General features: G+C 30.6%; 1 protein-coding gene across 4 annotated transcripts; it reads right to left on the bottom strand.

Moving 5' to 3' along the window:
* Positions 1 to 235: 235 nt before the first annotated feature.
* roq (roquin) lies at positions 236 to 11,952 on the bottom strand. Of its 4 annotated transcripts, none has more exons than XM_065503330.1 (5): positions 11,589 to 11,952; positions 7,981 to 8,059; positions 7,757 to 7,919; positions 4,118 to 7,420; positions 236 to 2,439 (listed from the first exon to the last, which is right to left on the bottom strand). In XM_065503330.1, exons 2-5 carry the CDS (start codon positions 8,001 to 8,003, stop codon positions 2,152 to 2,154), a joined length of 3,777 nt encoding a protein of 1,258 aa, XP_065359402.1. In that variant the 5' UTR covers positions 8,004 to 8,059; positions 11,589 to 11,952; the 3' UTR covers positions 236 to 2,151. The 4 variants fall into 4 exon arrangements, with proteins under 4 accessions (XP_065359402.1, XP_065359403.1, XP_065359404.1 ...); XM_065503331.1 differs by having other exon boundaries at positions 11,706 to 11,952; XM_065503332.1 differs by lacking the exon at positions 7,981 to 8,059.
* Between the last annotated feature and the right edge of the window lie 1,854 nt (positions 11,953 to 13,806).

Below are 13,806 nucleotides of genomic sequence, written 5' to 3'. Positions count from 1 at the left end.
TTGAAAGTGTTTTTTTAGCCAACATAAGTAATTTATTGGAGATTGAATGGTGACTAACTCCTATTATCTCGAAGTCACCACTTGTTGCAGAGTTTGCTATGTGCCTAGTGACATAGATTACAAATAAACACTTACCCCCATTGACACGAATTCTGGTTATGTGTTAACTAATAGTAATACTGACAGTTTTCATTCAAAAATAAGTTTATAACTATTTAATCAACACATAACCAGACTTCGTGTTAATGGGGGTAAGTGTTCAATTGTAATCTATGTCTCTATTCACATAGCTAACTCTGTAACAAGTGGTGACCCTAAATGATAGGAGGTACAATAACTTGTAAGTCACCCAGAACTGCTGGTATGCATTTTTGTTGTTTTTATGTAACAATTGACATTTTCGCAAGGGAGAAACTGGTGACCTTAATACCTTCAATATTATTTTCCATATTTATTTTTAAAACATTGGTTGAGAAATTTAGAACAAATTACGCAGTTATGATGTTTTTCTTAAGGAACAACTTAATTTTTTTTAATAATATTTCAAATAATATGGTAAATCATTAATTAATGTGCATTTATTAGAGGCAACAAACATCAATATGATGAAAAAAAAATTATCAATGAAACTACTTTAACAATTTGAAAAAATTTAATTTAAAAAAGATACTATATTTAAAATAGACAATAAATTTAACAATTAGCTAAATAATTGAAAATAATACAAAATTTAATATTTTTAATCAACAAAGGGTCACGAGTCTGATTGGACCGAAGATTGTCAATTTACCGGTAAGCTGTGTTCAAACTTATTTAATATAAAAAACTGTTTTAGAAAATAAAAATATTTTTTTTACAGAATTTTTTTTTTGTCAGAAATAAAGCTATTTAACTATTAACATGATGATTAACATTTCAAACAAGAAAAAATTACAAATTTTTTACATAAAACATAAAAATTATAATATTTGAGTTGTTGACCGACTGTATCTAATACGAACAATGTTTAAATGTTTTTTTTTTATCGCAGTTCTGTCATAATTATTTTGCAATTTTTTTTATTTGTTACAACATTGTTGGTGTTTTTTGTATTAGAAAAAGTAAAATATTTCAATGAATCAGTCATTTGGTTACTATGCTAGATTAAACTATTTGAAAATAATTAAAACCCACCTCAATTATGTTTTTATATATGTATGTATACCACACTAGTTCTTTTTTAAGAAAATTACAAATGTTATTTTTACTTATTAAAAAGGGCGTTCGAGAGTTTATCATTTATTTCGATCTGTTGTGTTGAAAACAATTTAAAAAAAAAATTGTTTATGAGTAAAAATTAGGCTTTTTTCTAGCGCAACACACACATGGTTATAAACTATTATGTAATATAGGACGATGAGGATAATCAATGAAGGTTATAGTGAGTGTGTAAATGTTTGAAATTTGTTTTAAAATAAATTGTAATATGTATTTAAATTACATATTTTCATTTATATGTATGTATTATTACTCGTATAGGTTAATATCTATACGAAATTTTTTAATTAAAATGCCAATAATAAAAACAATAGTTATAATATCGTTTCAAAATTGGTTGCACCCTTAAAACTAAAATCAATACACTACTTACAAAATAAAACTTGCAATAACTTGTGAATTTAACAAAACAATTACATAATTTTTTTTTCAAAAAAGACAAGAATCACTTCTAATATAATCCCTTAAAATCTCATAATTTTCATTTGTTTTTTTTTTTAAATCAATTACATAAATAAAATACAACTTATGTAGGACATTTGGGAACATTTTGAGGAAATAATTTGAGTTTTTCACAGAGGAGGAGATAGTAAAAAAAAAATCACAGAAAAAAACTAACAACACTAACATATTTTCTATTAGAAATAACCCAAGCCTCTTAAAACGAAATATAAATTTTAAATGTTCTTTACTACAAGTATCACTTTTAAAATTTTGCAAAAATAAAAATAAACGCTAATACACTCACTCATTCACACATACATACACATTTACATATATATTGTATATAAGATTATATAGAGATTTTTTTCTTTTAAGCGGTGTATTTGTAGATTTATGTTCTTTACGTTAAAAGTGTTTTCTTTTTAGGTTTTTGTTTGTTACCTTTCTTATTTATTCCAATTTTATGCCACTATCATCGGCATAAGGTAAGATTTTATCTACGATTTCGGTGATATCCAATTCGGTGTCATCTAGTTTGTGTGACAAGCGCTGTTGTTGCTGATGTTGGCTTAATTGTAGATTATTATTCATTAGAGCTGTAGTTGAGGGTTGTGTTACAGTTGAGGCAGCTGTTGTATTACTATCACTCCAAAAGCTATTTAATCCTAAATTCATTGTTGACTGTTTTGAGCTGTTGTTGTTGTTAACGCCGGAATTATTCCAAAGTAATTCGTCGTTCTGAAATTAAAAAATAAATAAATTAATGCTATATTCGGCAGTCCCGTAAGTTATATACCCTTCACCAAAGTTATATACCCTTCACTATAAAAATGGAAAAAATTTTTGAGAAAAGTTTTTTTTGATGAAATGGAAAATTTTTGTGAAACTACTATTTATGGTAAAAAAAAAATTGATAATGATACTGATAAACATGAAATTCGACGCAACATTGACGAGATAACAATTTTTTGAAAAGGGCGGACGTGCCGACGTGATAGTGGTGGTCATTAGCCTGATATTATATTTACACCATTAGTATCAATAAAACTGAATTTGTCAAATAAATCGGCATGAAATTAGGTCGTGTAGTTTATGTCTATTTTGTGTTGAACTGATTTTCGGAAGTAGACCTTATATGGAAACTATGTCTATTAACTCTACTCTAACACGCAAGAGTGCCTCAAGGCCTGCATTACAAAACACCAATTATCTCAAAAAGAAATTATATACAATTGGGGTATTCACACGGTCTGTTATTAGTCATATTGTCATAATGTCCTAATATATTATAATAGTTGTTGTTGTGCTTTAAACAAAAAAAGTATTGTTTTATGACAAAACAATAAACATAGTTCAAATAGTCTTATTAATTTAGAACTTTTTTGATTGAAGCACAACAAAAATTTATTTAAACTATCATTATATATTAGGACATTATGACAATATTACCAAATAGTAGAACGTGTGAATACCCCCAATATATTTTATTAATTTAACGGTGACTTTAGTTACAGATTTGTTAACATTTCTCTCGAAGGTCGAAATGCATTCTGACTTTTAGTTTTTGATCTATCAGCTGTTTTGTGAGTAATGTCATAATTTTAGCACGTGAAATTTTGTGGTTTTTTTAAATCATAGATTTACTAACTTTTAGTCGAAATATTTTTTTTTTAAGGTAAGATATTCTTCTTTCAGTCTATGCATTTGTAAATGTTAATGACTTTCCAATCTGTTAGGCAATAAAGGTGGAAAAAGATGGTGCAAACTATGCAAAAATCGCAAACACTGTGTGTTTTCTCAAAATGCGATCTTTACTTATGTCAAAAATTGTTTATATGAGTATAATTGTAGAAACTAAAACATATTTTCTTTTTAATAAAGTTTACATGTTATTGTTTTACACCTACACCGGCAACAGTGCCCGGAGGCACTCTTCACCTTTTTGCACCTGGTTCCTAAACTTAATTTGCAAATTAGTTTCTGATGGCTGTCTGACTTTATTTGGTCATAATTACAATAAAAAAAATTATTCGATCATCATAAAATTAGGTGACATGACTTCCGTGTGATTAGGGACTAGATGAAATAATAGACCGAAAAAATGTATGTACCAGATTTGATTGAAATATCTTTAAAATTGACACATGTATTTTGCGCACAAGTTTTACACGAACATCCAGCCAAACAGACGGACTCAGAAACTGCCACTGCATAGCTGTGATCAATTTTTAGCTTGAAAACAATCTTCTGCACATTTTTATGTGAACAAATTAGTATTGAAAACTTGGCTTTTTGGTGTAGAAATGCAGTTTTTTAGGAGTTTTCGCTTATGCCTCATTTATAGACCAATTCGTTAATCAATATTATATTTCTTATAAGTAATAATAATAAAAAAAAAGTAATTCAGTCACCTTACCTTTCCCATATCTGCTTGAAAATTGTTTACACCCAAAATATGTTCCAAAGGATCAAACTCGAAATGTGTTAATTGCTGCTGGTGATGCTGTTGTTGTTGATCACTTCTAGAATCATTGGGAAAATTCAACGATAGATTTGAAAGGGCAGCTTCCATGCTATTAAAGTTATCAAATGCTGTTGAGGTCTGAGATGAAGCAACAATGGCAGGAACAGTCAAGTCGGATGAATTTGTCAAATGTCTTTCGAATTCCATATTTAATGCATTGTCATTGTTCAGTGAGAATACTGATAAATCCTTTGGATTATTAGACGTACTACACTGTTTCTCATTCTCTTGGGAAATTAATGCGTTCCAAGAACCAACAAATGAATTGGTTGTGCTATTAGGTGATGTTGAGGAGTTAAGGCCTTTGTACATGGGACAAATGGGACCGTATTTATTGCCTAGTGCAGCCGTTGATGTGGGTGGTACATCAAAAGTAGCTGCATCATCATCCAGTATTGAGTCGGAGCGAACAAAACTTTCCCGATCGCGAAATAGGGACGAGGACGATGCCGGTTCAATATTAACTGCTCCATTATTCATATTCATATTATTGTTATTATTATTGCTATTACTATTGGGATTACCGCTGTTGTTGTTCATCAATGTTACTGAATTATGATAATTTGAATTATTTTGCAAATTATTTGCGTGCCAAAACATGTTTTGCTTTTCATGAAGAAACGCTACTTTGGACTTTTTGTTTAAATCTTTTAAAGGATGACCAACACCACTTGCAGGTTCTAAGTAATTGTTTGGTGTTGTTTTAAACATAAAGTTGTCATTTAGATGGTGCGTAGCATCGTCTAAATTAGATGTCTGAGTCTTATTAAAGTCCATGGGACTTTTATCAAAAAATACGTTGGACTCCGATGGTTGCTGATTGGCAGACGGTGGCAAAAACAAAAGGTGATGTTGGTTTGTGGGAGGATAATCTGAAGGCTTTAGCAATGATTGGCACTGTGGATGTTGTTGCTGAGGCGGCTGTTGTTGATGTTGTTGCGAGTCCCACAAAGGATTTGGATTAGGGGGAATATGGGGCTTCTGCAATTGTCGCTCGGGTGTAGGATTGCCAAAATATGAAGGAACAGTATTGTAAAAATCTCCTGTTACGTTTGAGTTATTGTAGAGGTTTTTATGTAGAGGACTCGATGGCGGTTTATTGGAGTTTGTGCCCTGTAAATTCGGTGGGTTTACAACGGTGGTCATGTTTATGGGGTTATGCATTGAGGATCTAGGCGAAAGTCCTTGTACTCCCCCACTGCCAGTATTACTTATGGGTCCTCTTAAATTGGGTGGACGTATGTGAGGTGGAGGCGGCAGAGTTGTGCCCATATTTGGCATGCGTACAAACTTACCTCCCCCTCCTCCTCCTGCACCCGCAAAATTCAGCGAACCAAATGGTATATTCTCATAAATAGGATGCTGATGCAAGGGTGGCACATTTATTATGGGAGTGGGTGCATTTAGGCCCATCATGTGCCCAGGAGGAATGGGACTCGCGTGTAGTGCATTTAATGAACCTTGAATATGTAGTGGTGAAGTAGTATTCGATAAATCACCAACAAATGTTGCATCCATTAAATTCGGACGCATTAAATTGCCATTATTTGGATTATCATTATTGGTGTATTTTCTCATTGGAGATGTTTTAACTTTGATGGGCGAGTTGACCATATCTGCGGGACTAGTGTGCTGCAAGTGACCCAACGTTTGGTTGTGGTGTTGTTGGTGCGTGGTATTGACTGACTGATTCTGTTGTGAGTTTGGATTTGGTGAATATTCCTTTTTGATATTTTCCAAAGTTTGCGTTGACCCACTTGCGCCCGATACACCAGCCGATGACGATGCAGTTGTTGGCCGCGTTATGGTCTTTTCAACTGTTCCACCAGTACGACGATGTTTTGCACGGTATCTTTGACGTTCTTCAGCCGAATGTGCGAACGTACAATTCGTACCTCGAGGACACATACGTCTTTCGGTGTAATCGCGACACAAACTAATTTTGTACTTGCCATTCGCGTTGACCGGGGGTACAGGGTAATCTTGTACTTTTCGATTGCTTTGAAATTGCATGAATTTAACTAAGCCCAACACTACGTGACGCACAGCATCTAAAGCCTTCTCGACATCATCCCACGTTGGCGGAGGCCCTTCAAGTGATGAATCTATGCTAGCCAAGTGCTTCAGATGAGGCCGTAGATTAGATAAATTGGTTGGATCCCCCGTGCGCTGCAAGGCTAAGACCAACTCCTGTATGGATTGGGCAAACGATGAAGGGGTTTGCAGAGTATCACATATGCTCTGCATATGCGACTTATGGGATGTATTTCCATATAATAACGATGACCATTGGTCTGGTGCTATACGCAGACCAGCTTCTGTAGCAATTTGCACAATTTGGGCATCATGCTCCCGCCGCAAGGCTTCATAATCGCGAAATTCTTCTTTCAGCTGCATCAACGATGAGTCACCATCACGCTTCGATACTTTAAAGCAACTAGCACGATACAATAATTGAACAACATGACCAATACTGGTTTTGGAGGCTGGTAGAAATTTATCAACCAAACGCTGGACTACATACATGACCAGTACTTTTCGCGACAAAGCCGAACCATTTTCCAAGGCTTGTAAAACTAATTTCAACACTTCTTCTTGCATAGATGGACCCAGAAATTGACAGCCACGAGAACGCACTGCAGCCCACAGACATAAACTTAATTGTTGTGGATTTTGATGTTGTAAAAGCAGCTCAGTGACAGTACGTTCGCCCAAAAATCGTGATGTTCGCACCGCACGTATACGACCCTCCTCTTCCACCAGCTGGCAATTGACCAAAGTGACCAATTTCCGTAGCATTGGACGTGTTAATAAAGTGCAGCCGCTATTTGTAACAAAGGATTTGAGATACTGGGCAAGTTCTTCGATGCATTTTTTTGAATATTTATAACTTTTCAAATCTTCCGGCTTTAAGTTACGAACACTGGGTGGCATCTCCGAATCAACTGTGGCCGAATCATTTTCACTATTCGCACTAATCGCTTTATTATTGTTGCCGTTGTTGTTATTAATGTTGTTGAAGGTGATACTTGCATTGTTGTTGTTGTTTTGGTGATTATTATTGGAAGTTGTTGCATTAGTAGCAGTGGAATTATTAGATGCTTCATTTCCATTATCATTACCATCCCCTGAGTTAAGTATTTGTAATAAAGCATTGTTTATAGGTAAATTATCAACATCTGTTGATATATATGTCTATATGTAAGAGATTAGAAATGAAATACGTTTTATTAATTTACAACTTATATTGAATAATATGAAGTGGGATCGAAAAATCATGGACAGAATTTGACAAATTTATAAACCAGGGTTGTTCTTGTGGAATTCGATTCGATAAAAAGAAACGTTTTCGAAATATGCACATTTAAACCATACAATTTCGAACGATTTTCTATCCGAAATGAATTACTAGAAATAACCTCCCGAAGTTTGAACGTTTGCAGTTAAAAGAGCACTGTTAAACACGTTTTATAATTTTTTCGATCTCACTCTTAACTATAACATTTAAATAGTAAAATTAAACACACTCACCTGATCGAATGGACATTGACGATTATATACGGTAGCTAAACATACACGACATATGGTATGACCACAACCTAGACTTATTGGTAAACGTTGATTTGTGGAAAACTCATTTTCACAAATAGGACAGGTATAAAATTCTGTCCAAGAAGGCGCCTGAAACGGCATTCTAAAAAAACAAGAAAAAATTATTTATTATTTATAATAACTGAAATTTGAATTCTATTAACCGATTACAGGCGACTATATTCATTATCTCGCTTTATCACACTCATCGATGACACAGATCAATAATATGGCAATTGATTTCTAAAATTAATAAAACAAAAATTACTTCTCATGTTTTATTTAATAAATTAAAAGCAAATTGGTTACTTTATTTTATTATTTTAGAAAATAGTAAACCAATAATGTCTCAAAATAAAGTTGACTTTAAAAAAAAATTAGCTTTAAAACATCTTTTGTGGTTAGGCTGATATATTTTAAATGGTATCAGTTTGATAGCAAACATTATAGTCATATCATTAAAAACCTAAAATTATATTTTAATTTAAGACAAAAGGTTTGAAATTCGATAACTAATATTGTTCTCATGTTTAATATAAGTTTAAAATCTAAATGCAACAAATAAAGTACATGTACTATAATTATTAAGTTTTAAATATATTTTAATGGTATTTTGAGAATAATTTAAAGAAAAATAAGTTCATTTAATAATATTTAATAATCGTTGGTTTGCGGTAAATATTTTGATACAATTAAAATTTTTTAATAAAAAATTTAGGCATTTCATTCTTAATTATTTGCTTCACATTGACAAATTATGATCACCTGATCACGTTCACTATTTGATGTGTAAATCACGTTCACTGATAACATCAACTAAAATACAATTATTTTAAACAAATAAATTCCAGCTGGTCTTGGAAGAGCAAAAGGAATGTGATGAAAATCCAACAATTCCAAAACGATTGATTTGTAAATTTGTGACGAATATCGATCGATTTAATGACAAGTTTTTGAAACAATGTCTTATTATTTCCTAGCAAAATCAAGCCCCAAAATACAAATAGTAACTAATTTAATATACATATGTAATTGAGGCAAGAAATTTGATACATCTCAATAAGCATTTTTACTGGAATTCAAGATGAAAGCAAGTGTAATTTAAGACTTAAATTATAGTAAAGCAATTGAATTAAAGTTGTATTACACTTTATATCAATAGCAGTAAAAAGCTATATGATAAAATATTTAATTTTATCAAATATTTATCAAGTTTAAAACATTAATGTTCAAGTGCTTGAATTTTTGGTGCTTTGGTGCTTATTGGAATATCAGTTCAAAAGCATCAAAATTAAAGTTTAAATAATTTACAAAAATAAATTAATTAATACATGACATCTTTTTTCGTTTTCGAAATCGATTTCATTACATTCCTGAAATTATATATTATGTATAGTAGTTTAGATGATCTGATTGGTAATAAAATAAACTACAAATACTGATGTACATATCCCATTGTCTATATTCTTATTAGAATGACGAATTCTATCATTTTAAATATAGTATATTTAATAAATAGGTCAAAACAAAAAGTATTTCATTATTATCAGGAATGTAATGGACCCAAGTGAGCTGCTTGAAGAGTGGCTACCCATGGAACCTAACCTATCAGGAATGTGATATAAATTGATTTTTTTTCGCCCGGTGATCGAAATTCAGTAACTTGATGAAACAATTTTTTATATTCTGCATATCTCTTTCCCATCGGCCGTCTTACAAATGTTGTATAAGGATTCATACGAATAAATAACAGAATAACATTTTTGTCTATATCCAGTTTAAAAGGTCTTGGAAAATTGTATATAAATAAGAGTTTTTTAACGGGAAGATAGCAATCACGACCAATCTGATTTGACCTGGGGCTAACAGGTCGAAAACTATTTTCCAATTGCAGAATATTGCAAACCTCCCGAGGAGTAATTTTTGATAATTCCTAAAACTCTCTTGCTATTAAATTATGGAGTAGTTTTACAGGCTCTTCCTTCCAAATGTTAAATTTTTACAGTACGTGTACCCGGAATTTTTCTTATCATTTTTGAAACTGCTGAATTATTTTAAATTTTAATTATTGAATTATTTTATATTTTCGTTTTTCAATTTTCGCAAATCTTCTATTTTTACTAACAATTTATAGTTCGAAAAAAAATTACAAAAGGAAATTATCAACATAACGGTAAAACTAATGCATCGTTTTCTTATATATTCTTTTTGTGGTAGTCTTCATTCCTGTAAAAGTTTTAAAGTGTCCTTTGTTTTGCTATATTAATAAAAGACCTTGTAGATTTGAATATATCATAGAAAGTTACTATGTATCAAATGAAAGCTATTAAAAATTTTAATTGAGGATAGGTTAAATATTTTTTAACCCAACTTTTTTTAAGAAAATTCTGTAGTAATATCTAGATGAAGGCAGTGTATAGGCAAGAACACCATATTTTCTTGCAACTACCAGGATAATATCAATGTTTGTAATAGCTACAAAATTACCGATTTATAACATTGATTCTTTAATTTCACAATCTTGTTCTTAGAAATAAGTTTTCCGTTTGTATACTAATGATGACATAGGTTTTTATAAAATATTTACAATCGATAAAACAATTTAACAATGTCAACATTATTTTTTTAATATGCATAATATTGATACTGATTTTTATTTTTTTAAAAGCCACATTAGGCGAATAGTTTATAATATATTTTTTTTTTATTTATTTATTATTTTGTAATACATACAAGTTACCATTTTTTGTCTAATAAGAAAGGTATATTACAAGTATTCTTACTAAACTCTGAGAAAATCTAGACTGCTACAAAATATGCTTATTTTATTAATAAGATAATTATTAACTGAACCCTAATTATCAGTATCTAATCAGATATCAGTTTTTTGAAATAATTAATTGGATTCATTTCAAATTAATCATTTATGAGATTCTTTTCCTATTGTAATTTTTTTATTTCGTAAGAAAATCTAATGTTTTCACTACATTACTTTATATTATTTTTAATTATATCAACTTCAATATTTTTGTATAATTCTGCAATTCGGAAACGTAAGCAATTTGAGACGCTGCGGCAGAAATATCCTACGTCAACGTCAGACGTTAATGAATGGTTATTTCTTTTTTTACTATAACAGAAAGAGTGAGCAACAAGCTGTAGTAAAGAAGAAAAAAAAAACAGTAAAAGCACAGAAAAATAAAACTCAGCTGATTAATAGCAAAATGTTGTGTGTATGTATGTAAGTAGACACAAAGCAATTTTTCTAACGTTGAAAATTTTCTTTTTTTATTCAGCAGCTTTACAGAATACACTAAAAACCTTATTACAAATGGATAAAAGTAAAATTATTTATAACTTTCTTTACGGTAAAATATTTTATTTCTCAAAAAATATCCAATATGCTCAGACAGTAATCAAATGATTTTTATCATAATTCTAAGGCGGTGCGGGAGGTGTCATATGAAAAAAAATAAAAAAAACTATCAAAAGCAAAATCATCTTTAACACCATCATCATCAACATTATGATACAATCACAAACCAATCAAATTGCCAACGAAAAAAGTTTATATGTATGTAGAAAAAGGCAACGTCAGCAGCGCTGCGTTACGTTGCGTTGCATTCACTTGAAATTTCACAAGCACTACAAATTTTGTTTAACAGATGTATACATTTTAGGAATTTTTCTTCAATCTTTGTAAAATTATTTTATACATTTACTTTCCTAACCATATCCAGTACGTAAATAAAGACAAATTTCGTTTAATTACTTTAAATATTTACACATTTTTCGATTTTTTCCGATTTTTTGTTACGTTTCACTTTTCATTTTTTTGCCTTTTGTCTGGTCGTCACCAAAAAAAATTTTTTTTCTCAACCACACACACCTTCAAAATGCACATATTATTCTTTTCTTCCAAATTCTTTTAGATCAACCAGATTATGGATATAGTTTTTTGTTTGCTTCACTTTAAAATAATTTTATTTACTCGCTGAATTCAATGTAACACAAAAAATATTTATTAAAATAAATAAAAATTGCAAATGAAAAATTCCCGTTTCAATTATGTATTTTTTTTTCGAGAAACTAATATATGAAAAGTCACAAATGTCTTTTACTTGTATGTCAAAGATAATTGTCAGGCGTTGCCCAATGTTTGACATTCTCACCACTTCATAACTAAAACATATGGTAGCATTGTACAAATTTTTGACGTTACCATATCAGAAGAGATTTGTAAAAAATTATTATCGTAATACACTGAACGAAAATATGCTATAGGCCTTATTTGCTTTCGATGTTTTTATTAGACAATTGTAAGACCCTTTTCACACTAGGCAATTTAGTTGCGCAAGTCTCTTGACCAACAAAAAAACAACATGCACAATTTTCTTCTCCTTAACCCGACATTACCTCTGGCAACTAAATTGCCTAGCGTGAAAGGGGTCTTATTGGCATTTTAATAATTATGTATAAGCCTGCCCTCTCTTAAGGTAGGGTCACACATGGCAAATATTTGCTCAAAAAAGCGTAACCACTTTTTTAGCACAAATTTGTTTGACGTGTTTAGCTTTACAAGTTATTTGTAAGATCAAACACAATCAAACTAAATGTTTTGTTTTGCATCATCTTAAGTAAAATAAGTTTTTAAAATAAATAAAAGAAATCAAAGGTATTTTATTTAGTGGTTACGTCTTTTTCGTCAAATATTTGTCATGTGTGACCCTACCTTTAGTTTAGGAGTTATAGGAAGGGTTTATCAAAATTAAAAGACACGCGATTTTTGACACTCGAAAATTGACGTTTATACGAAGCCTTACATCATACAAAACAAGACGCAATATTGTCGAAGGCCAAACAACGAAAACGAGCCTGATTGTCCTTAAGAAGTAATAGCGAGTTGTTAATCAATCCAAACCAAGGCGAATTTATACAAGGTGGAGTCAGTCAAACAGATGACTCAGTCAAACAGTTTCGCTTCTTGGTTCTAACAATTTAATAAATTGTCAAAGCTTGTTTTTATATTTAAATATCTACATATTCTAAGCTTATTAACAAAATATTTATGTTTACATAAATAAGTAAAGCCCTCACTATTCAATTATCTACACTTTATTAAGTTTAAATACTTATTTCTTTAATTTTTCATTTTGGTTTTTTGACATTTGTTAAGACCAATTGTTGTTTTTGTAGAACTGACACCACCTTGTATGAATTCGCATTGATCCAAACCTACTATGCGAAATACACACACTGAATATCTTATTGTATTCTAATAATTTATAACAACCTTATAACATTTTTATATTTTTTTAATAAAATCGCATTTCGAATTAGATTTTTTTGTATGTGAAATCTAATTAAAATCTAACAAAATAAACTATATTCTGATCTAACAGGCCTGTCACACATTTTGTTCGAAATGGTTTTAATTCCGTAGTTACAATTCCGATCGATTTCGTTTTAGGTTCTTCAGATTCCGTGTAATTTATTAATTGATTAAAAATTTTAGAAAAACAAATAATTACAAAGAAATATCAGTGGTTACATTCCGAAAGAAATTTTCGTTTTACTATTTCTGAAGAAGCAAAAAACGGAAAACTTCAAAGGATATTCATATTTCCAGAGAAAAATTTCAATAATACTGGTTTAATTTGTTTATATATATTCTGAATTACACATTTTTACAAGATTTAACTTACTCGGACTTTCTAAATATTCCAATCGATTTATTTGAAAAAAAATAATGTCCGGAAAATTATGTATGTAATTTATTTGGGGGTTTTTGGTATCAATCCAAGTTTTTCAAAATTGTTGTACTTATGACGAAGACAATTTGACGAGAGTTTTTATAATGCTAAAAGAACATGCAAAAGTTGGTTATAAACTAAATTTAAGGCACCGTTAACGGTCTATGTAAAATACTCCCAGCAATGTTGTATAAAAAAGGAAGCAACAATATATTCTAACGTCTAAAATAGTATAAT

Source organism: Calliphora vicina, chromosome 3 (genome assembly GCF_958450345.1).
Source record: "Calliphora vicina chromosome 3, idCalVici1.1, whole genome shotgun sequence".
Lineage (NCBI taxonomy): Eukaryota > Metazoa > Arthropoda > Insecta > Diptera > Calliphoridae > Calliphora > Calliphora vicina.
Note: the sequence above shows the minus strand (reverse complement) of the source record. Positions and strands in the feature narration are given on the sequence as shown.